A 26,894-nucleotide genomic window follows, 5' to 3' on the forward strand; every position below is an offset into this window, starting at 1 on the left:
TAATGCTAAAATACCTTCAGATGAGATGATTTCAACCAATCTTATGCTGTCAAATTGCAAATCCTTTGATGCTTTTCTCAGGAGAGGACTTCAGGATCAAGTGAGTAAATTGCTCATAATAATTATCATAGTCATTCATTAGAATAATTATCACTGACGCAAGCCACTTTCTTATTTACACCTGCACAATCAAATCACATTTATATTGAATTTCCTTGATCAAAAAAGTTCTGTTTCAAATGCCTACACAGTGTTGTGGGGTGACACTGTCACATTTAACACGATTTAACATGATTGTGTGTTCGAAGTTTGAAGACAGGAGAACGAAACAGGGATAATATTTGTCATCATTGGAAGTCAAATTTGCTGATACAGTTCTTGTTAAGAAGAAAAAAATATCTGATTAGATATTTCATATTCGTTATACGAAACGGTTGGAGAGTTTATTTAATCAGGGATGCCCTTTGGTGACTCAGACGTTAAGAGTAGAAAAACGGGTGAAACCGGTTTTGGTGGGACATAATCTTGTCATTTGTTGGTAATGCTAATAGCAATTAAGATGGTGCCCAGACATGAGCTCCTCTGTGTTTAATTACCAACAGGTTTGAAAATGAGCTGGCCGTACGCATGTCAGTGGAGGCAGACATTGCTGGACTGCGCAAAGTCGTGGATGACTTGACCATGGCTCGCACTGACCTGGAGATGCAAGTGGAGGGCTTGAAGGAAGAACTGGTCTACCTGAAGAAGAACCATGCCGAGGTAATTTATCTGCTCACAGAAACACCGAAAGCCCTTGGATTTGAGGATGAACACATTTGACACTGTCGATAATACACACATCGTATCGTTCGATAGTTTACTTTCCATTTTTTGACAGCCAGTTTGACGTGATCCTTATTATGATGGTCTTACAGTTGCACACAAGTCAACTATTTGCTCTTTTGCCTTCCGGAGGGAGACACTTTTCCTAAACTAACATGTCCCAAGGACTGTCTTGCACATCCAAAAACTATTCGCAAGAGGACTTAGATCTGGTAATCTGTCATGCATGTTTATTGTCAGTCACAAGGTAGTGATCTATTTGTTTAACATGCAATCTTGCAACATTGGAAACCTCTCAAGCTAAAATTTGCATGTTTGTTCATGGACTCAAACCACAAATGTGATGCAAAAATGTCTTCATTAAACATATGGATATGTTTAACTAGAGCATCAGGGTTCTGCTATATAATCATTGGAATCTTATGTGACTCAAACAAAAAATATTTTTGTCCTTTGGAAAAGTCTTATTTACATTGGTATGACTGCACTTGTGGGACCAGTATGCTTTGTCTTCCTTTTTTTGTTGAACACTAATTTCTTCCTACAGGAAATGGCGGCATTGCGAAACCAAGTGAATTCCTGCGCTGTGAACGTAGAAGTGGATGCCAGACCCCAGGAGGACATGTCCAGAACCATTGATGAGATCAGAAGACAGTACGAGGCTATTACTGAGAAGAACCGCCGTGATATGGAAAACTGGTACAAGACCAAGGTCAGGAGAGCAAGATAAGACATTAAACCCTACAACCCTGCAATGGACGGTAACGAAAGGGGCAAATGGTTTACCGACAACTTGAATGCGTTTGCGTTCTGTCATGCAGTTTGACGATTTGAACAAGCAAGTCGCCAGCAGCACGCAGATCCTCCAGACCTCCCGCACTGAAATAAGTGAGCTCAAGAGAACATTGCAAGCCCTGCAGATTGAACTCCAATCCCAATGTAGCATGGTAATAGCATATCTATCGCACATTTAGCCTGACTATAGAATCAGGGCATTCTGAAACTCTAAAAATTATTCTTTCTTTCATTTGACAGAAATCTGCATTAGAGAGTCAGGTGGCGGAAACAGAGGCTCGTTACGCCCAGCAGCTGAACCACCTCCAGTCCATCGTCAACGGCCTAGAAAATGAGCTCAGTCAGATGAGGTTGGACATCGAGAGGCAGGCGTCGGAATACCAGGTGTTGCTTGACATCAAGTGCAGGCTTGAAATGGAGATCGCCGAATACAGAAGACTGCTGGATGGAGAAGATGTCAAGTAAGAGAAAGTCACTCAGCTTTTCTCATTTCAGCTCTGACAAACAAAAAGGAACATCAATCTTGTCTAAGCCTCTGAATGAACTGTAACGTTTGCTATTCTCTCTTTTCCATACTTTCAGGACCATACAAATTGTCAAAGAAGTCAAAAGTAAGTGCATGGCATCACTAACCTTTTCCTTTTTTTAATCAATTTGAGTGATATAGTGATATAGCTATTCTGTAATATTCATTCTTGTTCATAATCTCTCTTTAGCCCAACCAGTCATAACCCAAAGAAGAAGAGTCGTCATTGAGGAAATGGTCGATGGAAAAGTGGTGTCCCGCTCAGAAGATGTGGACGTCGGTGTCCGCAAGAATTAGAAAGACCAGATTCCGAGCAACAGATCTATGTCAAGTCATAGATGAAAAAAAAATGTAATGTCATACTTATTATTGGATTTTTTTGTTTGTGACACAAAATAAGCATCTTATGTCAAGAATTCTCCAAAAACCAACTGAAACGAGGCGATGATTACAATTCCCGCCAGGTTTGTAATTTAAGACACATCACCATCAAATGCCCTCTCCGTCAAATGCCAATAAAAAAATTGTATGACCATAAAATGGTGTCATTTCCTTATTGTTCAAGCGATTTTGGATTGAATGTTCAAACGTGACACAGTCTCTGATCCGAGCAAAAGAATTTGCAGTGTTGCTCACCGTGAAAAGAAACTTGATGTTGCCTTGAGCCACCAGTTCAACGGCACCAATGCTCAACAAACATGGCACCGGTGCAAATAGGCTGCTTGTGGTGGTGGAAAACATCATGTTGCAATATTTGCCTTCAATGTGTTCATTGGGATATTTTGGTACAGTGTTCAATCTAATGCTAAAATACCTTCAGATGAGATGATTTCAACCAATCTTATGCTGTCAAATTGCAAATCCTTTGATGCTTTTCTCAGCATACAACATGGTCTTTTAGTTTTTATTTTGTACTCGTTTATTGCTTTGGCAGTGGTTTGGGGGGGGTCACCATATTTCTGCATGATCTCAAAATAATACAGTTGAGTTTTTTTCCACACTGAGTCGACATTATACCATTGTTTGAAAATTGAATAAGACACCGTTGTTTATTTGTGTTAGTATTTGCATACAGGAATTTTTGGAATCGTTGAACGTTTCCCTCAATGTGATTTGAGTGAGCTGAACATGTAGAATTTGGAATGGATTTTTTTTTTGTTGGAATAGATTGATTAAAAAATGTAGAATGTGAAAGTGGGGCATCTATAGACTGTTGAAAATGATCCCCAAACTGAATTAATTGAGCTCAACATCAAGAATTTGGAATGGATAGGACGTTAGTACAGACAATGTTGCATGTGGCATCTGGAATCTTTCCTATGAGAAACATGGAATTCATTGAAAACTTACATTTTTGGAATGGAAAAATGTGCAAACACTCAGCAATGTCCATCCATCCATCCATCCATCCATTTTCCAGACCACCTAATCCTCATTGGGGTCACGGGGGGTGCTGAAGCATAGCCCAGTCTTCGGGCACTAAGCGGGGGACACCCTAAACTGGTTGCCAGCCAATCGCAGGGCAGACAGAGACAAACAATCATTCGCACTTATACTCACACCAAGGGACAATTTGGAATGTTCACTTTGCTGCTTTGAAATGTACATTTCTCCACTGCAAGACGAAAATAAAGGTAAATCCAAATCCAAATCCAAATCAGCCTGTTTTGCATGTTTTTGGAATGTGGGAGGAAACCAAAGAAAACCCACACAGGCCCAGAGAGAACATGCAAATTCCAAACAGGGAGGCCGGAGCAGGATTTGAACGCACGACCTCTGCACGGTGATATTTCATCCATTTTCCGTACCACTTATTCCTCATTAGAGTCGCGGGGGGTGCTGGAGCCTACCTCAGCTGTCTTCGAGCACGAGGCGGGGGACACCCTGAATTGATTGCCAGCCAATAGCAGGGCACACAAAGGCGAACAACAGTCACTCTCACCTAGGGACATGCAAACTCCACACAGGCGACCTCCGCACTGTGAATTCGGCTAGCTAACCACTCGACTACCGGGCCGCATATATATATACAGTAAAGTCTCGTTCTATCGATATCGGATATATCGATAGTCCCGGTTATATCGATACTATTTCTATGCACGCGCGGACAAAATTACATGCAAACAGGGTTGGATATATCGATAGTCCCGGTTATATCGATATTTTTTCGGACTCCCTTGAATATCGATATAACGAGACTTTACTGTATATATATATATATATATATATATATATATATATATATATATATATATATATATATATATATATATATTATATATATATATATATATATATATATATATATATATATTGTGCACTAGATTATTAAATTATGATGGAAGTGACGCAACGGCGCACAGTGTGGCACCAAGTCCCGCCCATAGTTTCCAGAACAATCTGGACGAGATTTATGGTGAGTCGTATTTCTCTGATAGTCTGGATTAACGCACATTTTCATGACAATATCTTATTTTGTTTCCCCTTTTGTACTGTCTAGTGTTATCTAATTAGTTCCCTTATTCATTTCGAGTTCAGATTTCTTTTTGTGTCATTATTTAATTCACGTTTTGTCGAGTGGAACTTTGAAGCACATGTGCTTCAAAGTGCTTTTCTATTGCGCAGTTCATCACAAGACGAAACCCATGCGACTTCACCCATCCCTTCTGCCATACTGTGTTGCAGGTAATAATTGCTTCATTTCGTTTTTATTGTACAATATTTAGTTTCTTGTGTCGTGTTTCATTTGGCCGTGAGTGTTCTTGGCGGGTTGAACTGTGCGCCCTTGCAAGCGCACCGCGTTCTGCCGAGTCTCCGCCTATGATGCGTTCAGGGACATCATGTAAATAACGTTTAACTTGTGTTGTATTCTCTTTTTCTGTAAATAACCACTATACGATCACACGTTGTTCATTCTGTTTTATTATCTACAATGTTTTGCATATTCAGAACAATCTGCACGAGATTTATGTTAATCACAAGACGAAACCCATGCGACTTCACCCATCCCTTCTGCCATACTGTGTTGCAGAAATAAAATAAAAAAAAAGACACATCCACGCGTCTGGTCTTATTAAGACGGCAGCATCGTGGAGATGAAGACACCCGTCACATTAGTGCCGTGACCTGTCGATGACAAGTGACTCTCCACTTCGGACCGGGACCGCGATGCTGCACAGTGTGTTCATCCCATCACTCGGTGGACGGCGTGTCGACCCCATTCTTTAAATTGTGTGTTAATTGTCTGAGCTGCTGTTTTGCAATTGGTGTGCTTTTCTTTCTCCTGTAAGTTTTTTTTGCGTTAAGTTTGAGAATGAGCTCCTTTCAAGGGACATTTAGCACACCTTTGAATAAGTGTATTGGTAGAGGTAGAGGCATCCCGACCATGTTACAGTTGTGGAGTCCCATCCAGAGTGATGTAGTAGAGGGGAATGGGCAGGTTCTAGCTGAGGCCACTTATGTTAGTGGGGACAGAGTTCCTTCCCAGACCCAGTGCAGTACATCTCCGACGAGCGCACAGACTCCTGACACATCAGCGACAGATCTCTTACCCAGTCACCTGACGTAGTTGGTCAGATGAGTGACATAATTAGACACATTGGCCAGCAGCTGGCAGACAGCATTGTTGCACACCTCAGCCCAACACATAACGTTACCATGAACAACACATCAATCCTACATGACACGCCTATTGACACACCAACACAAAGTCTTGACTCATCACAAGTTCTGATACTGCCGCACAGGAAAGTTCGCGAACCCCCAACTTTCAAGGGTGACCACACTGATCCAATGAATGTGGATGAGTGGGAAGATCTAATGAGTAACTACATGAGGAGAGCAAGAGTAGCTCCTGAGCATCAGGGAAAAGAAATACTCATGAACCTCAGCGGTCGAGCGAAAGATGTTGTCAAGGTTAGTACAAGAAACAGTGGAGTTGATGTAATCCGCAAGCATTTTTCTACTGCCACTTGTTCACCTCTCCCTCTAGCAGACTTTTACACCACGCTGCCCAGGAATAAGGAGGACGTCTACGACTATTGGTTGAGGCTTAACAACGCTGCAGAAGTTGCTGCCAACCGTCTCAAAGAACAGGGCAAAGATTTGGACTGTTCTTCCCTCGACGTAACACGGATGTTTATTAAAAATTGCCCATCCAAAGATCTTTCCATGACATTTAGGTCAAAAACAGTGGATAAATGGTCGGCAGTTGAGGTCCAAGCCATCCTGGATGAGTACCAGACAGAAATGAGTCCCAGGACTGCCACTCCAGCTGCGGCGAACAGTCAACCCATTCATGTAAATAAAAGTGAAATGCTGCAGAATACAGCTTGTCAGGACAACGGTAAATATCCCATCCAGCCAGGCCACCCGACTCCGCAAATCTTGAGCGTGTCATGTGCCATGTGCTGTCTGTGCTAGCGCTTACCATTCTGCGCTTATTCACTGCCGCGAAAAGAGACTTTGTTTTCTGTGCTTTTCACCCGATCACTCCAGATGCAACTGCCCCACACAAGTGCAGCCCTCAAGATCACCACTGTCGGGAAACTAATGTCTCCGCATCCAAGGGAGTATAATGCGGATGATGTTCATGACCCTCCCAACAGTTCGACAGATGATCTTGATTCGATATTAGAGTCCCTCACTTCCAGTGTCCCCACGGAGAAGACTGTTATCTTCCAAGGCACACTCAAGGTCCTGAAGTCGGATAGCTTGTTCTACACCACTGCCACTGTCGCAGGCATTTCCTTGACCGCAATGATTGACAGCGGCTCTACTGGTTGCACATTGAGTGAGTCGGCTATGGCACGATTGTTAGCGTGCAACACTGACATGAAACGTTACTCTGCATATGACGTTGTCATTGTTGGATGTGGTGGTCATCAGGTGACGCCTTTGGCCATATGCGATTTGGAAATAGTGGTGTACAATTGCAAGCTAGCTGTGCCCATGTTTGTGGTGCCTGGACAAACCGACGACATAATTCTTGGCAGCAATGCCATTAAGAAAATCCTTCACCTGACGCGGAAGACTGAAGGCTACTGGCGGCTCATGTCAGAGCCCGGTAGTACGATTGATGATGACTCCCACCACTTTTTCTCACTGCTTTCCAACACAGAGAAATGGAGGGGTGGAACGATTCCTGACAAAGTTGGCACGCTGAAGTTGCAGCAGTGTGTAATGTTGCAACCAGAGAGTGAACATCTTGTTTGGGCTAAGCTTCCCGCCTGCGCACCGATGTCAGTTGGCAACATGGTCAGAGTTGAACCAACCCAAGCAAGGTGCAGATCCAGGAAGATTCTGGTTGGCCGGATTATCACACCGATGTGGGGCGATGGATGGCTCCCAGTGAGGGTCATCAACCCCTCGACTGAAAAAGTGGTGTTGAGAAGAAACACAAAGCTGGCAGATGTATTTCCCTGCATTGCGACAGAAGACTTGTCTGAACCTGACAACATCCAAATTTTGTCCCAATCTGTTCAGAAATCCACTGCAAGGCCAAGGTCCAAAGAAGACATCAAAATAGCACTGAACAAGCTTGGACTACATGATCTGGACTTGGATGCGTGTGCTGTCTCCGATACGTGGAGGGACAGACTTTTCCAACTCATTGAGAGATATGAAGCAGTATTTTCACGGAACAGGATGGACTGTGGAGAGGCCTCTGAATTTGTGCACAAGATACACCTCGTGGATGAGAGACCATTCCGCCTGCCTTATCGAAGAGTACCACCCAGTCAATATGAAAAGCTGAGAATGACTCTCAATGAGATGGAAGAAAAGGGCATCATTCGGAATTCCACGAGTGAATACGCATCTCCATTGGTCTTAGTGTGGAAGAAGAATGGGGAGTTGCGCATCTGCATAGATTTCAGATGGCTAAATGCAAGGACACAGCGGGATGCTCACCCATTGCCCCATCAGGCTGATGCTCTTGCCGCACTTGGAGGAATGTCTTCTTCTCCACCGTGGATTTTATAATGTGCCCCTGTTTGAGGACCATAAGAAGTACACCGCCTTCTCGTCCCCATTTGGCCTACATGAATATAACCGGATGCCACAAGGCCTTTCGAATAGCCCGGCTACATTCATGCGGATGATGCTTTCCATTTTCGGGGACGAGAACTTCACCAGCCTCCTGTGCTATCTTGACGATCTCATGGTCTTTGGTCCGACAGAAGAGATTGCGCTTGAGCGATTGGAAATGGCTCCCGCTTGAAGAACCATAATCTAAGGCTTGCTCCGAAGAAGTGTCACTTTCTTCGGAGATCTGTGAAGTTCCTTGGCCATGTCGTCTCAGAGTCAGGGGTACAGAAAGACCCTGAAAAGGTGGAAGCGATAAACAGGGTACAGGTGCCCGACCTAATGGACAATGATGGCCTCACTCCCTCGCAGAAGAAAATTAGATCTTTCTTGGGAATGGTGTTGTATTATCAGCACTTTATTGAGGACTGCTCCATCCAAGCCCCTTTTCAAGCTCCTTTCAGGCCAGAAACCCCGTGGCAAAGCCAGACAAAGGTCGAAACCCACATCGGATGCATCAAGTCATGTGAAGTTGACACCGGCGGACTGGACCACTGAATGTCAAACTGCCTTCGAGACTCTGAAGCACGATCTGTCAAACAGTGTAACGTTGGCCCATCCTGACTTTGAGAAACCTTGCTGTCGATGCATCGTTTGACGGCATTGGAGCCGTCCTCTCCCAGCTTCAGCCTGATGACAAGTTTGCGAGACCAGTGGCATTATCTAGTAAAACGCTGTCACGAGCCCAATTGAACTATCCTGCACATCGGCTCACATTTCTTGCTTTAAAGTGGGCCGTATGTGACAAGTTTTCCCACTGGCTAAAAGGCAGACATTTTACTGCATGGTCTGACAACAACCCCTTGACATATATGCTGACGAAGCCCAAACTAGACGCCTGCGAGCAGAGGTGGGTGTCGAAGCTAGCAGCATATGACTTTGACTTGAAGTACGTCCCATTGCCCAAGAACATAGTGGCTGATGCACTGAGTCGAGAACCCTTCGTTCAGTCTTGTGTGAGCCATCGCCAGGTGAAAGAACCCTACCAATACCTACTCAACGGAGTCCAAGGGGTCGTGAATGAGACTGTACAGGATGCTTTCCGTTTCACCACCAACTGTCAGGCTGTCCACGTGGCTGGTGATCACGATGGAGAAGTTCCCCAGGGGGAAGCTCCTGATCAGTCTTCTGGAAGTGCAATTGATGCGCAGGAGGTGTCTGCAGTTTCAGACGTCCATCAGACTGGCGGTACCTCTCGACTCCCTGGAGCAACCCTATTGTCACTACAGCTACCTGAAGAAGACCCTTCCATTGTCATTCCCCATAGTCAGTTACGTGACCTACAGCGCCAAGATTCTACAGTCAGCCGAGTCATTTTCTATGTAGTGAAATGCTGCAGAATACAGCTTGTCAGGACAACGGTAAATATCCCATCCAGCCAGGCCACCCGACTCCGCAAATCTTGAGCGTGTCATGTGCCATGTGCTGTCTGTGCTAGCGCTTACCATTCTGCGCTTATTCACTGCCGCGAAAAGAGACTTTGTTTTCTGTGCTTTTCACCCGATCACTCCAGATGCAACTGCCCCACACAAGTGCAGCCCTCAAGATCACCACTGTCGGGAAACTAATGTCTCCGCATCCAAGGGAGTATAATGCGGATGATGTTCATGACCCTCCCAACAGTTCGACAGATGATCTTGATTCGATATTAGAGTCCCTCACTTCCAGTGTCCCCACGGAGAAGACTGTTATCTTCCAAGGCACACTCAAGGTCCTGAAGTCGGATAGCTTGTTCTACACCACTGCCACTGTCGCAGGCATTTCCTTGACCGCAATGATTGACAGCGGCTCTACTGGTTGCACATTGAGTGAGTCGGCTATGGCACGATTGTTAGCGTGCAACACTGACATGAAACGTTACTCTGCATATGACGTTGTCATTGTTGGATGTGGTGGTCATCAGGTGACGCCTTTGGCCATATGCGATTTGGAAATAGTGGTGTACAATTGCAAGCTAGCTGTGCCCATGTTTGTGGTGCCTGGACAAACCGACGACATAATTCTTGGCAGCAATGCCATTAAGAAAATCCTTCACCTGACACGGAAGACTGAAGGCTACTGGCGGCTCATGTCAGAGCCCGGTAGTACGATTGATGATGACTCCCACCACTTTTTCTCACTGCTTTCCAACACAGAGAAATGGAGGGGTGGAACGATTCCTGACAAAGTTGGCACGCTGAAGTTGCAGCAGTGTGTAATGTTGCAACCAGAGAGTGAACATCTTGTTTGGGCTAAGCTTCCCGCCTGCGCACCGATGTCAGTTGGCAACATGGTCAGAGTTGAACCAACCCAAGCAAGGTGCAGATCCAGGAAGATTCTGGTTGGCCGGATTATCACACCGATGTGGGGCGATGGATGGCTCCCAGTGAGGGTCATCAACCCCTCGACTGAAAAAGTGGTGTTGAGAAGAAACACAAAGCTGGCAGATGTATTTCCCTGCATTGCGACAGAAGACTTGTCTGAACCTGACAACATCCAAATTTTGTCCCAATCTGTTCAGAAATCCACTGCAAGGCCAAGGTCCAAAGAAGACATCAAAATAGCACTGAACAAGCTTGGACTACATGATCTGGACTTGGATGCGTGTGCTGTCTCCGATACGTGGAGGGACAGACTTTTCCAACTCATTGAGAGATATGAAGCAGTATTTTCACGGAACAGGATGGACTGTGGAGAGGCCTCTGAATTTGTGCACAAGATACACCTCGTGGATGAGAGACCATTCCGCCTGCCTTATCGAAGAGTACCACCCAGTCAATATGAAAAGCTGAGAATGACTCTCAATGAGATGGAAGAAAAGGGCATCATTCGGAATTCCACGAGTGAATACGCATCTCCATTGGTCTTAGTGTGGAAGAAGAATGGGGAGTTGCGCATCTGCATAGATTTCAGATGGCTAAATGCAAGGACACAGCGGGATGCTCACCCATTGCCCCATCAGGCTGATGCTCTTGCCGCACTTGGAGGAATGTCTTCTTCTCCACCGTGGATTTTATAATGTGCCCCTGTTTGAGGACCATAAGAAGTACACCGCCTTCTCGTCCCCATTTGGCCTACATGAATATAACCGGATGCCACAAGGCCTTTCGAATAGCCCGGCTACATTCATGCGGATGATGCTTTCCATTTTCGGGGACGAGAACTTCACCAGCCTCCTGTGCTATCTTGACGATCTCATGGTCTTTGGTCCGACAGAAGAGATTGCGCTTGAGCGATTGGAAATGGCTCCCGCTTGAAGAACCATAATCTAAGGCTTGCTCCGAAGAAGTGTCACTTTCTTCGGAGATCTGTGAAGTTCCTTGGCCATGTCGTCTCAGAGTCAGGGGTACAGAAAGACCCTGAAAAGGTGGAAGCGATAAACAGGGTACAGGTGCCCGACCTAATGGACAATGATGGCCTCACTCCCTCGCAGAAGAAAATTAGATCTTTCTTGGGAATGGTGTTGTATTATCAGCACTTTATTGAGGACTGCTCCATCCAAGCCCCTTTTCAAGCTCCTTTCAGGCCAGAAACCCCGTGGCAAAGCCAGACAAAGGTCGAAACCCACATCGGATGCATCAAGTCATGTGAAGTTGACACCGGCGGACTGGACCACTGAATGTCAAACTGCCTTCGAGACTCTGAAGCACGATCTGTCAAACAGTGTAACGTTGGCCCATCCTGACTTTGAGAAACCTTGCTGTCGATGCATCGTTTGACGGCATTGGAGCCGTCCTCTCCCAGCTTCAGCCTGATGACAAGTTTGCGAGACCAGTGGCATTATCTAGTAAAACGCTGTCACGAGCCCAATTGAACTATCCTGCACATCGGCTCACATTTCTTGCTTTAAAGTGGGCCGTATGTGACAAGTTTTCCCACTGGCTAAAAGGCAGACATTTTACTGCATGGTCTGACAACAACCCCTTGACATATATGCTGACGAAGCCCAAACTAGACGCCTGCGAGCAGAGGTGGGTGTCGAAGCTAGCAGCATATGACTTTGACTTGAAGTACGTCCCATTGCCCAAGAACATAGTGGCTGATGCACTGAGTCGAGAACCCTTCGTTCAGTCTTGTGTGAGCCATCGCCAGGTGAAAGAACCCTACCAATACCTACTCAACGGAGTCCAAGGGGTCGTGAATGAGACTGTACAGGATGCTTTCCGTTTCACCACCAACTGTCAGGCTGTCCACGTGGCTGGTGATCACGATGGAGAAGTTCCCCAGGGGGAAGCTCCTGATCAGTCTTCTGGAAGTGCAATTGATGCGCAGGAGGTGTCTGCAGTTTCAGACGTCCATCAGACTGGCGGTACCTCTCGACTCCCTGGAGCAACCCTATTGTCACTACAGCTACCTGAAGAAGACCCTTCCATTGTCATTCCCCATAGTCAGTTACGTGACCTACAGCGCCAAGATTCTACAGTCAGCCGAGTCATTTTCTATGTGCAGCGACATATGAGACCCACTAAACATGAAAGAGCAGCTGAGACGAGCTGTGTGCTTTTGTTGCTGACGCACTGGAAGAAGCTGAAAATTCGTGACGGGACTCTGTACGGGGATGGGGAAAGACATTACGAAGCATGTAAGGCAGTGCCAGTTTTATATATATATATATATATATATATATATATATATATATATATATATATATATATATATATATATATATATATATATATATATACAGTAAAGTCTCGTTATATCGATATCGGATATATCGATAGTCCCGGTTATATCGATACTATTTCTATGCACGCACGGAGAAAATTACATGCAAACAGGGTCGGATATATCGATAGTCCCGGTTATATCGATATTTTTTCCGACTCCCTTGAATATCGATATAACGAGACTTTACTGTATATATATATATAAATCCTCGTCTCACCCCCCATGGGTGGTGTCTGTCCCCCATTTTAGCTTGAGGCCAGGAAGCTTGAGGGTTCTGCACAGTATCCGTGCTGTTCCCAGCACTGCGCTTTTCTGGACCGAGATATCCAATGTTGTTCCCGGGATCTGTTGCAACCACTCGTCGAGTTTGGGGGTCACTGCCCCAAGTGCTCCGACCACCACAGGCACGACTGTCACCTTTACCTTCCAGGCTCTCTCCAGCTCCTCTTTGAGCCCTTGGTATTTCTCGATTTTCTCATGTTCCTTCTTTCTGATGTTCCCATCACTCGGGACCGCTACATCCACGACAACGGCTTTCCTTTCCCCTTTATCTATGACCACGATATCTGGTTGGTTGGCCATTACCATCTTGTCAGTCTGTATCTGGAAGTCCCACAGGATTTTTGCTCGGTCATTCTCCACCACCTTGGGAGGTGTTTCCCATTTTGACCTTGGGGTTTCCAGTCCATACTCCGCACAGATGTTTCGATAGACTATGCCAGCCACCTGGTTATGGCGCTCCATGTAGGCTTTCTCTGCCAGCATCTTACACCCTGCAGTTACGTGTTGGATTGTCTCAGGTGCCTCTTTGCACAACCTACACCTTGGGTCTTGACTGGTGTGGTATATCCCTGCCTCTGTGGCTCTGGTGTTCAGGGCCTGCTCTTGAGCAGCCAGGATGAGTGCCTCTGTGCTGTCCTTTAGGCCAGCCCTCTCTAGCCACTGATAGGACTTCTTGAGATCAGCCACTTCTGCTATGGTTCGGTGGTACATCCCGTGTAGGGGCTTTTCCTCCCATGATTGTCCCTCTTCCAGCACCTCATCCTCTGTTCCCCATTGACTGAGACATTCTCTGAGTACATCATCCGTTGGAGCCTTCTCTTTGATGTATTCATGGAGCTTGGATGTTTCATCCTGGACAGTGGCTCTCACACTCACTAGTCCCCGGCCTCCTTCCTTACGGCTTGTGTACAGTCTCAGGGTGCTGGACTTGGGATGGAACCCTCCGTGCATGGTGAGGAGTTTTCGGGTCTTAACATCCGTGGTCTGAATCTCTTCCTTTGGCCACCTTATTATTCCTGCCTATATATATATATATATATATATATATATATATATATATATATATATATATATATATATATATATATATATATATATATATATATATTTAAATTTACACTGTATATGTTTATGAAAAGATTACAATCTTTTCATCTCCAATTCTTCTGTGTCTGTGTCAAAAACATCACATACACACATAAGAAGTCAAAAAGCTGATTTTGATTTAATACAATACAAAATTATACTGTACAATCATGCTGGAAAGTGCGTTGCTTCACCCTCGCTAAAATATTATTACAGCGCCATCAAGTGGCAAATTAACCATACTGCCATGTGGTCTGTCAAACATAATGTGGGATTATGTACAGTACGACACAGATTTCAGTCATATTATTTTATTCCTCCGAAGTTAAATATTGTTTGTTTCACCTCTCACGATTTTTAATTAAAAAGAACCCTCCCTCATACATTTACATTGCATATAATTTATGGTTCAAATCTTTTGAGTGAATATGGTCTTTCATCCAAATGCTGTATGGAATGTATCATCATATGCTTAGTGCAGATGATAGACCACTTTTCTATTTTGGATTGGATTGGATTGTATTTGCCTTTATTAGTCTCACAGTGGAGAAATTTATTTCACATTTTCGTGACGAAGCTAACGCTATACTGTATGTTCCGTCAAAACTGATGGCTTGCGACAAAATTTGGCTCTATTGGGTTGATTTCTTTCTTGTCGCGACCTATGTGATGACAAACAATGCACCACGGGAAGCTGATGTCATCGTGGCATAGTCACCCCTTCGTGACGTCAATTTAAGGTCTTCGGTTTATTTGTCCGCCTTGCATTACCTCATCCCGTGAACGAGCATGCGATCTAATTGTGTGGAGGCGTGCAGGAATTATAGTTTAAAAACTATTTTTGGTGGACAGATTTGACTGTTGTGTCGGTGAACAGCAACTTCACTGGTTTCGAACTTTCACAATCCGTGTTGAGAAAATGCTGTCCTTGGTCCTGACGCGTCGAACTTTGGCGCCCCTTTGTGAAATCAAGGTTGAATTGGAGGGTGGGACTGGACTTTGCTGCGTGGGTGATCGGCCGTGACGTCAAACCTCGGCACCTATGGTCTTGGCTTGAGGTCCCCAGTCTCACAAGAGTAATCGCGCCACCCCACAAAAATACATCACTAAATCAGAGAGAGAGAGAGAGAGAGAGAGAGAGAGAGAGAGAGAGAGAGAGAGAGAGAGAGAGAGAGAGAGAGAGAGAGAGAGAGAGAGAGAGAGAGAGAGAGAGAGAGAGAGAGAGAGAGAGAGAGAGAGAGAGAGAGAGAGAGAGAGAGAGAGAGAGAGAGAGAGAGAGAGAGAAAACTCCGCCTGTACCACACTGTCATCGTGATTCTTCCGCGAAAAAAAAAACGGCAGAGGCAAACCAAACGAGACGGCGCGTCTACGGTCGGCCTGAACAGGGAAAATTGTGGATGGGTTGCCGGCAATTTTGGAGCAACGACGACCACCGACAAAAAGCCTTCGACCGCCACCGATAAAAAGCGCAAGCGACAGCGCCTGCGATGAGCGGCTTGCACGATTTGCCATGACGGGGGCCGCTGCAGCCACATCCGCGCAGCGTTTCTTGAGGTGTGGCTGAGAAAACGTCCAGAATATCCTGTCGACCGAGACGACACGACGAGGAAGAGGAGGGGGCGGTGGCGGCGGTGGCGGCGGTGGCGGCGACGGCGGCGGCGGTGGAGTCCTGGTGGAAAAGATGTCCGCCTCGGTGGAGCCAAAGAGCGGCCTTCGCCCACCACCCACCGTGCCGCCATCCATGCCAGATCTTCCGGATTTGAGCCATCTGACTGAGGAAGAGCGGAAAATCATTATGGCAGTGATGGCTCGGCAAAAGGACGAAGAGGAGAAAGAACATGCCATGTTAAAGTAAGCGCATCCTCTTTAGTGTTACGTTAATGGTATGTGAAGATTCACTCAGCAACATTCTCCTCCTCTTGCACTATATCTATATATATATATATATATATATATATATATATATATATATATATATATATATATATATATATATATATATATATATATATATATATATATATATATATATATATATATATATATATATATATCACCTGTGTTGAGGCACCGTCCTATATAAGAGTCACATGTTTGTATGCACTATAGGGTGATAGATTGGCGTCCTGGATCAAAACCTTCAAACAACAATGTCAATGTCAGTTTGAGATGACCTGAAGAGGGGTCAAGCCGTTTTTACCCCGAACCGAGTTAGATGGGAGAATAGGGTGTGACAGCAGATGAATTGGAACATCAGCCAACCCACTCATTTTTTATCAATGGGTTCTGCACAACAGCCTTCCCTTTCCGATTCCCAATTTTCCCTCCAATGAACAAATGGCACGTAGACTTAAAGCTGTAAAGTGTGGGAATAATCGGTTTGATAATCACAGCAACCACGATGACATTATAACCCATTGCATTTTAGTGCTATGAAACATGTTTTAGAAAGCCGGCAGACCTCAGAGATGCTGTGTATTCGACCATTTACGCTGCTCTCAGCACAGAGGAGGAAATGGGGTGTGGTTGGGAATATTAGCAGGGTTAAACCGCCTGGACACGACAGAGATTAGGGATGATATAGTGGTATAATGTGAGAGTTTTGAAAATGCTGCCCACAAGGCTGAAATGAATATTGGTCATCAACCGAGCATCTGAAGAAGGATTTTCAGCTGACCTGGAGTTAAGATTGACACTTGGCTATAAATTCTAAACCGCAGTAGGAGCATGATAGGAAATGAGATAGATCACAGAAAATGATCAAATTCACCAGGTTGTAATTAAAAAAAAAATAAAAAATCATTTTTCGTCAGCCTAGTAGTCCAACTTCCCAACACATGAAACTACTCTGTGTACAGGGACAACACTTGAAGGACCTAATCAAGAGTGATGCCATTGCAGGCGTCCACAGCATCACAGACAGGTTGTTTCAATGCTAATGGCAGTTTTATTTCCTGGCTCCAGACTTAAGGGCAGAAAGCTGCTTTCCGCCACTTGAGAGGAACTTATGTCGTCTTTAATTTTCCATGAAGCAAAGCTCAGGTTCAGTCAATAATGGCTTCGTCATCTGAGAAATCATTGATTAGATTAGGCCTATAAAAGAATTATGATGTAGCCCCAAACAAATAGTTTGTGCTGTTTTGCACTATGTTTGCTAGTTGCCAATAGGAATCATGTAGAGTTTCAGCTGAGAGAAATAAAAGGCCAGTTGCTTGTTATTGGGAAAACTTTATTGAGCTATACTCTGAACATTTATTTTGGCAAATACAGTGCAGCCTGTAATGAAGAATCACTATCCAATGATCTTGCGAATGAAGAAGTTGACCAATGAAATACAGTATAAGAACATAACCTAACACCTAATTTACACATTGCATGACACACAGCTGCAGATGCAGATGGAATAATGATTGTATTGAGAGAGGAACAAAGATTCCTGATTTGTAGTTCACTACAACAAGGAATTATCCGACTAATAGAGTGAACATGGATCATTTTCCACGTAACAGCTGCTAATCTTGCATGACACACAAATGTTCATGACTCTAAAGGAGCAATAACTGTGGTGTGAACCATGTGTTGAGTCAAAAAAATGAGTTATGGCATTCAAACCTTCATGGTTTATCTTATTACTCTTTAACTACAGTGTGTGAGAATCGATTAAAAAAAGTAGCTCATTTCCCTTAGGCTACAGTGTGTGAAAATCAATAAAAAATCTATATGTTTAATTTTTGTATGTATAATTACCCACCCAGTCAGCAAAATTGGTCTGGCCCAGCTCCGGCCCACACACAGCTGCGCACTCGGCCCGGATACGGCAATGAATGACGGTCTCGAAGTGGCCTGGGTCCGGCAACCACAATGTGGGCCGCATCCCACATTATGTAATAATAATAATAATAATACATTTTATTTCATTATTATTATTTCATTATTTTATTTCATGCGCCTTTCAAAGCTCTCAAGGACACTGCAGTCACAGACAAACACAGATACAATAATAAATAAAATACAATTATGAATAGAATACAAGAAATAAAATACAATTATGAATAGAAACAAGAGAGCTACACGTCTGTGTAAGCTCTCAGTCGTACAGGACTGGTCCATCGATGAGAAGGTTTCTTCAGCCGTCATCTGTACAAATTTGAAGGTTTGGGACGTTTCGCCTCCTATCCAAGAGGCTTCGTCAGCGAACTAAAGTCTGACTGGCCAACCTGAGAGTAGGGACCTATCATAGCTGTGTCCTCCTTGGAGGCGATCGATGTCTCTCTCTCTCTCTCTCTCTCTCTCTCTCTCTCTCTCTCTCTCTCTCTCTCTCTCTCTCTCTCTCTCTCTCTCTCTCTCTCTCTCTGTCTCTCTGTTTGTGATGCCACAAACGCACACCTCGTTCGTGTTTCTCAATGATCTCCTTCTTCTCCTCGACTGTAATTATGTTTTGTGTCTTCTTCGGCTGAACACGAGCCTGTGGTGGGGTCTTTTTCGGTCCCATAACAGCAAAAATATCTGTAAAAAACTTCTTGGAGGCGATCTATGTCTCTCTCTCTCTCTCTCTGTCTCTCTCTCTCTCTCTCTCTCTCTCTCTCTCTCTCTCTCTCTCTCTCTCTCTCTGTCTTGATCGCCGTGTGCATTCAGAGAAAGGCAAGACGTGTGTGTGGAAAGGCAGGCCGGCTGGGGCACTGTTCGGTCATGTGCTTTGGTGGTCTTCCGCCGAAGATTACTCCGCCAGCCGTGGTGGGGGGTGTGTATCACGAAAAGTAGTGCTTAATCCAAGGTTTAATTTTCATAAATTTAACGTTCGTAAACCGAAAAGTTCGTAAGGCAAGGTGTTCGTAAACCGAGGCCCCACTGTATGTTCCACTGTAACGGTGGACAAAATGCTCACAATTTAGCATTTTATTCCATAATACGACAACATATTGACATGTGCAGGTACGAGTAAAAAAAAAAAAAACGAAAGAAAAACATCTGGCCTACACCAGTGGTTCTTAAACTGGGTTCAATCGAACTGTGGGGGTTCGGTGAGTCGGTCTCAGGGGTTTGGTGGATCCTTTTCCGCAGAGGTCCACCCCTCAGTCGAGTCTACTGTTCGTGGGCATAGTCATTGAAAGAAGGGTTCGATGAATGAGCATATGAAACTGGTGGGGTTTGGTGCCTCCAACAAGATTAAGAACCACTGGCCAACACATTCCCATAGGTTTGAAAAATAAATCCCGGTATGTAAACATTGTTTATTTATTTATTATAGTTTTTTATTTTACTGCCTTATTATGTCTGCAGTGCATGCTCATTTGTAACTATGCACTGCAGACCCAGCAAAACAATGAAATAAAATGTATACTTAACTTTCAAAAAGTATTTGTATAATATAGGCCAAGTGCTCAAAACGTTTTTTTTTGCATGCTCAAGTCAATATTTATACCCACTCGTCTAGCAGGCTACCACCTACAAATAAATTGAACTGTATTTGCATGTTTTTTTTCTCATTTGAAAATATTTGCAAGTAGGTGAGGCTCGCACATTATGTGAAACACATTCATAAAAAAGCTCATATAATGTGATGTCCAGTGCAATCAAAAAGTCTGATCCCGCCAAAATGACTCTCAGGTTGTTTTTAATCAAAGCAGTGTCCTCCAAGCCTTAAACTCAACCTATGACAGGCATCCCCAACTGAATCGTCAATTATTTCTATGGTAATTCAGAAAATTACTTTTTGCAGCTTTACAACGTCATTGATGTATCATGGGAGTTTTCTGTTGAAATGTTGCAATTGTTTTATTCATTTCAAATATTTCCACAAAGAGTTTTTTTTAAATTTCATTTCAAACATTTGAATGGCACAGCTGGCTGGACTGTGTTTCCAGTTCTGTATTAGCATATGTGAGCTTTAAATTTGAATACAGCCATAGCAGTTACTCATGTGAGCATGTAGCTTGGAGACATGCACACTCTGCATGTTTACATGTAGTGTTGCCAACCGTCCCATAAAATACAAAACATGTCCTTATTTGGTAAATAAATGGTATGTAAGTAATACGAGGCAAGATTAGTCCCGTCTTTTCATCAGTAAAAGTGTCCATCATACACAAAGTCTGACAAAAATTCCACATGGGAAATATTCAGGTCAGCAAAATTGTCTTTTCAGTCATGATGAGGGAAGAGGCTCATCCCTGGTTAAACAGTCTGACTGGAGATGATGAGGCCATGAGGCTAATTGAAAAATATGTCAGAGAGTATTTCCAATCGCTCATGGTGGGCTGTTTGACATCAGAAAGGATGCATCTCAAGAGCAACATTGCAGACGCTTAGGAACATTTAAGAAGACATATATAAAAGGGTAAAAAATACATCTAGCCACAGTGTCCCCCAACTTTGTGTCACAACTGAAATGAAAAAAAAAACCAAACAAGTTTCTCTCAAGTTAACCTAAGTGGTTCAAGGTTTCTAGGAGAAAAATGTTAATACTGAATTATGGATCAAGTTGTAAAAATAGCACACACTTGGAAATGTCTCCTTACATATTCAGTTCACTGGTTGCTGTTGTTGCACTTAATCTTGTAAATGTATTTTTCTTTTGCACCGGACACCTGTAAATCAGTCGGAAGGCAAATTACAAGACAATATCACATGCTTCCAAGAAGTACTTTCGGGCGAGTGACAGACAGGTGAAGACGATTGATATTGCATAGGTTGAAGTACGGAGACCGGGTTAAGTTATTTATATGGGAGTGGAAAGATAGTGTGCTGTCAAGAATGACACCTCGGCTTTTCACCTGATGGGACGGAGAAACGGTCGAATTGTCGATAGTGAGAGAGAAACTGTTAGCTTTGCTCAAGTTGGATTTGGTACCAATGAGGAGAATTTCAGCTTTTTCGCTGTTAAGTTATAGAAAAAAGGATATGGGTAAACCAGGATTTCATTTCAGAGAGGCAGAGTGAAAGAGAAGAAGGTGGAAGAGAGATGTCGGGTTTGCTGGAAAGATAAAGCTGGGTGTCATCCGCAAAGCAAATAAATTTTATACCAAATTTACGGAGAAATTCATTCATTCATTCATTCATTCATTCATTCATTCATTCATGTTTGTTCTTATTTCATATATGTTAAGTTTCAGAAATCATAAATCGCAAGATTTTCGTACTTGGGACTCTGGAGCGTGTTAAAGTAATGTGATCATTACAAAGGGTAAATTAGAAGTAAATAAACCACAAAAATGCTTTAATTGTTTATTTATACATTCAATTAGTATAAAAATGTATTTTGCCTTTTGCATTTGTTTCACTTTACAAATTATTGTGAGTATAGTGGTCAAAATCGGGAGTCCCCCGACAAAATCGTGAGCCTTAACATGTATTTTATATATCTTGGTTAGTACTGCCGAAATTAAAGCAATATTCTCATATTTTAAAAAAAGCTTCTAGATCACGGTGTCAAAGTCAAGTCAAGACTGGAGTTGTATCATTGCCAAATGAGACACATTTGAATTCTTTTAAGAAAGTCGAGATATCATCGATGTACAAGATGAATAGGACCACAAAGGAATTCCACAGGTGATGTTTCTATTGTTGACATGCACGTACTGGTACTGTATTTGTTATCTAAATAACTTGCAAGCCATTTACATGAATTATATATATATATATATATATATATATAGTTTTTATATATAAACTATATAAACTCGATGAGGATGTGGAAAACCACACTTGAAGCCAGTGGCAAGCCACTTACGCAAGTGTCCATCAAACGTGGCATATATCAAGGTGATGCACTCTCCCCACTGCTGTTCTGCATAGGACTGAACCCCCTCAGCCAGATAATCGCCAAGACAGGCTATGAATACCGCCTCAGAAATGGAGCTACGATCAGTCACCTCCTGTACATGGATGACATAAAGCTGTATGCTAAGAGCGAAAGGGACATAGACTCCCTGATCCACACAACCAGGATCTACAGCAGTGACATCGGGATGTCATTCGGGCTGGAGAAATGTAGTCGGATGGTGACTAAGAGGGGCAAGGTAGTCCACACTGAAGGGGGCTCACTCCCTGAAGGAACAATAGCAGACATTGAAAACAGCTACAAGTACCTCGGTATACCACAGGCCAATGGCAACCTCGAACTCGCAACAAGGAAAGCGGCTACGACCAAATACCTCCAGCGAGTGAGGCAAGTCCTCAGAAGCCAGCTCAATGGCAAGAACAAGACCCGGGCAATAAACAGCTATGCCCTGCCAGTGATCAGATACCCTGCAGGAATAATAAGGTGGCCAAAGGAAGAGATTCAGACCACGGATGTTAAGACCCGAAAACTCCTCACCATGCATGGAGGGTTCCATCCCAAGTCCAGCACCCTGAGACTGTACACAAGCCGTAAGGAAGGAGGCCGGGGACTAGTGAGTGTGAGAGCCACTGTCCAGGATGAAACATCCAAGCTCCATGAATACATCAAAGAGAAGGCTCCAACGGATGATGTACTCAGAGAATGTCTCAGACAATGGGGAACAAAGGATGAGGTGCTGGAAGAGGGACAATCATGGGAGGAAAAGCCCCTACACGGGATGTACCACCGAACCATAACAGAAGTGGCTGATCTCAAGAAGTCCTATCAGTGGCTAGAGAGGGCTGGCCTAAAGGACAGCACAGAGGCACTCATCCTGGCTGCTCAAGAGCAGGCTCTGAACACCAGAGCCATAGAGGCACGGATATACCACACCATGCAAGACCCAAGGTGTAGGTTGTGCAAAGAGGCACCTGAGACAATCCAACACGTAACTGCAGGGCGTAAGATGCTGGCAGGGAAAGCCTACATAGAGCGCCATAACCAGGTGGCTGGCATAGTCTACCGAAACATCTGTGCGGAGTATGGACTGGAAACCCCAAGGTCAAAATGGGATACACCTCCCAAGGTGGTGGAGAATGACCGAGCAAAGATCCTGTGGGACTTCCAGACACAGACTGACAAGATGGTAATGGCCAACCAACCAGATATCGTGGTCATAGATAAAGGGCAAAAGAAAGCTGTTGTCGTGGATGTAGCGGTCCCGAGTGATGGAAACATCAGAAAGAAGGAACATGAGAAAATCGAGAAATACCAAGGGCTCAAAGAGGAGCTGGAGAGAGCCTGGAAGGTACAGGTGACAGTCGTGCCTGTGGTGGTCGGAGTACTCGGGGCAGTGACCCCCAAACTCGACGAGTGGTTGCAACAGATCCCGGGAACAACATCGGATATCTCGGTCCAGAAAAGCACAGTGCTGGGAACAGCACGGATACTGCGCAGAACCCTCAAGCTTCCTGGCCTCTGGTAGAGGACCCGAGCTGAAATGGGGGTCAGACACCACCCATGAGGGTGAGACGAGGATTTTTTTATAGGTAGGTGGATAGATAGATACCTACATAAACAGATAGAACTTTGGCAGTGACAACTTCTCTCTGAACTGAGTGCTCAAATCATCAGAAAACAGTCATAGCTGTCTTTGTTTAAAGCACTCCTATTTATCTCATATCCGTACGCTGTGGTGTATGCCAAACATTTTACTTCTTCCCTGGGATAATTAGAAAGCCTATGTTGTGTTCTGCACAATTATGGCTACATTACATTTAATGCCATAGCTGCAGATTATGAACTGAAGAGAGAGAGAGAAATGTGGTTGGGTTTGTGTGCGCGTGCACTTGTGTGTGTGTGTGTGTGTGTGTGTGTGTGCGCGTGCACTTGTGTGTGTGTGTGTGTTTGTGTGTGTGTGCGCGCGCCTGGACAGCCGGGCTTGCATGTGCGTTTGTGTGTCTTCTTCCAACAAAGCTTGCTGAGGTTTCTGCAATAGATTGAGGGGATTATACAATGCTCGTGATTACTCCACAAGCACTCCCCAGCTGGCTGTGTGAGATCAGAGGTTTTGTATGTTACATGTCATGGATTTCCATGTCCATGTTTGTTTGCATGTAAAGGCATTATATGGCGACATCTTAATAATACACTATTGATGAATTTACAATTACTAGGCTTTAAAATAGTGTTATTCTTGTTGTTATTATTATTGTTATTGTTTTTTTGTTGTTGTTTTTTTTAACTTGAAGGTTAGAGGGCTGATAAATAATGTTGGTTCAAGAGGACCAGGAGAATAAGCAGCTCAGATAGTGGATGGATGGTAGGATAGATAGTTGAGGAGTGTCACGTTTCGGTTTGCGACCAAAGGGTGGCACTCTAGGGCAAGAAATGTGATAGCAACACATTCAAAAAATTCACTTTAAAACAGGGGTGTCAAAGTCATTTTTTGCCGCGGGCCACATTGTAGTTATGGTTTCCTGTCGAGGGCCGTTATGAATTTGGGGAACCCATTAGAATGTTTAAATCCCTTCAAAAAATTCATATAGAGCACACAGCAAATTGATGAATATATCGTTTTCAAATCTGAAGTCAAGAATAATGACTTTTATTGTGGTTGACATCCAAAAATATGACATTTTGGCTAAGATTTTAGCAATCATCATGGAATTTAACAAGTTTGATTTGGCCCGCGGGCCTTGACTTTGATACCTGTGCTTTAAAACATCGACATTGGTAAATCTGACTGAATGTATTTTTACATTGTATTTACTGATCACAAGACAGCCGTTGTGTCCTTGTGTCTGGTTAGAACAGGGGTCAGGAACCTATGGCTAGCGAGCCATATATGACTCTTTTGATGGTTGCATCTGGCTCGCCGATAAAACTAAATAGATATTCTCCCTTTTCATTTCCTGTTTGGGCTGCAGTTGGCGGAAAGCGCAATTTTGATTGGAAAATACTGGCCGTTCATGTTGAAACAGGTAAACGGCTCTTTTAAATAAGTCCAACGAGTAAGAAAATAAGACGAGTATCGTACACTTCAGGTTAAATGAACCAAAGGATTTACCTTTGTGGAGAGAAAGGTTCTGATTCTAATTTGCAATGAAACAATACCATTGATGAAACAGTCGAATGGCAGTGGCATTTTGACAAGCCCCATGCTAACGTTAGAGACAGCAGAAAGCAAGTGTGGAAGCTAATGAGCTGCGTGCAGGCGAGCTAGCAGTAACTTTGCGTATGGACCTGGCACGTTCACTTTCATTCCGATCGTTTGGCTGGATTTTTACCAATCATGAGGAAAGGAAAACCATTCATGTTAATGGTGAGTACAGACAAAGTACGGCTCAAAAGACCCCATATAAAGAAAAACATAAATGGATTTGGTTTTCCCTTGCCCGGACGCGGTTCACCGGGGCCTGTCTCTGGAGCCAGGCCTGGAGATGGGGCTCGTTGGAGAGCGCCTGGTGGCCGGGCCTACACCAAAGGGGTCCGAAGAGGGCTCACCACCCATGGGAGGAGCCAGAGGGGTCGGGTGCATCGTGAGCTGGGCGGCAGCCAAAAACGGGAACCCTGGTGGTCCGATCCTCGTCTGCAGAAGCTCGCTCTTTGGATGTGGAACGTCATCTCTCTTGCAGGGAAGGAGCCCGAGCTGGTGTACGAGGTCGAAAAGTTCTGACTAGACATAGTTGGTTCTCGTACCAGCCCTCTCGAGAGGGGTTGGACTCTCTTCCACTCTGGAGTTGCCCACGGTGAGAGGCGTAGAGCATCGGGGAGAGTGCCTCTGGATTGGCAGACCGGGGTTGTCATCCGCCTTTTTAAAAAGGAGGGTGTGTTCCAACTACAGAGGGATCTCATGCCTCAGCCTCCCTGGTAAGGTCTATTCAGGGGTTCTAGAGGGGCGGGTTTGTCGGGAAATCGAGCCTCAGATTGAGGAGGAGCAGTGTGGTTTTCGTCCCGGCTGTGGAACAGTGGCCCAGCTCTACACCCTTAGCAGGGTCCTCGAGGGTGCATGGGAATTCGCTCAACCAGTCTACATGTGCTTTGTCGACTTGGAGAAGGCGTTTGACCGTGTCCCTCGTGGAGTTCTGTGGAGGGTACTCCGGGAGTATGGGGTACAGGAGCGCCTGATACGGGCCGCTCGGTTCCGATACGACGGATGTCAGAGTCTGGTTCGCATTGCCGGCAGTAAGTCGGAATCGTTTTCAGTGAGCGTTGTGCTCCACCAAGGCTGCCCTTTCTCACCGATTCTGTTCATAACCTTCATGGACAGAATTTCTAGGCGCAGCCGAAGCATTGAAGGCTTCCGTTTTGGTGGCCTCAGTATAGCATCTCTGCTTTTTGCAGATGATGTTGTACCGTTGGGGCCTTCAAGCGGAGCTCTCCAACCCTCTCTGGAGCGCTTCCAGTCGAATGTGAAGCGGTTGGGATGAGAATCAGTACCTCCAAATCTGAGACAATGGTTCTCAGTCGGAAAAGGGTGGAGTGCCCTCTCCAGGTCAGGGAGGAGATCTTGCTTCAAGTGGAGGAGTTTAAGTATCTGGGAGTCTTGTTCACGAATGAGGGCGTGAGGGACCGAGAGCTCGGCAGGCGGATCGGAGTGGCGTCTGTTGTGATGCGGCTGGCGTCGGTGGACACTCCCCTCTCCGGTGCCATCACCCGGTCGATTGCTGTACGAGAGTGAGATGCTGGTTGGCTGGCCATAATTGTTGTACGCGTTCCCGGGCTGCTAGTGCGTTGCGGTGCCAGGCATATAATTATAAAAAAGTCGTAAGTAAGGGTGGTCGTAAGTCGCACCGGTCGTAAATCGGATGTTACCTGTACAATAAA

The 26,894-nt window shown here is 44.5% G+C and overlaps 2 protein-coding genes across 21 annotated transcripts in view; both read left to right on the plus strand.

Annotated features, from left to right (window-relative positions):
- The first annotated feature begins 80 nt into the window (after positions 1-80).
- LOC148892017 (keratin, type I cytoskeletal 17-like) lies at positions 81-2,683 on the plus strand. Its single transcript, XM_089005325.1, has 7 exons — positions 81-100; positions 603-759; positions 1,370-1,534; positions 1,644-1,769; positions 1,858-2,078; positions 2,200-2,228; positions 2,334-2,683. Exons 2-7 carry the CDS (start codon positions 628-630, stop codon positions 2,438-2,440), a joined length of 780 nt encoding a protein of 259 aa, XP_088861451.1. The 5' UTR covers positions 81-100; positions 603-627; the 3' UTR covers positions 2,441-2,683.
- Positions 2,684-15,524: 12,841 nt separating this feature from the next.
- The window catches only part of LOC148892018 (regulating synaptic membrane exocytosis protein 1-like), a 75,897-nt gene continuing 64,527 nt past the window's right edge, over positions 15,525-26,894 (plus strand). For all 20 annotated transcript variants that reach the window (XM_089007147.1, XM_089007158.1, XM_089007155.1 and 17 more), the window contains exon 1: positions 15,525-16,096. In XM_089007147.1, the coding sequence (XP_088863273.1) occupies positions 15,927-16,096 (170 nt within the window). In that variant the 5' untranslated portion in view covers positions 15,525-15,926. The remainder of the gene's footprint in view (positions 16,097-26,894) is intronic.

This window comes from Hippocampus bargibanti, linkage group LG10, assembly GCF_051943395.1.
Source record: "Hippocampus bargibanti isolate YZ-2025 linkage group LG10, ASM5194339v1, whole genome shotgun sequence".
Classification (NCBI taxonomy): domain Eukaryota; kingdom Metazoa; phylum Chordata; class Actinopteri; order Syngnathiformes; family Syngnathidae; genus Hippocampus; species Hippocampus bargibanti.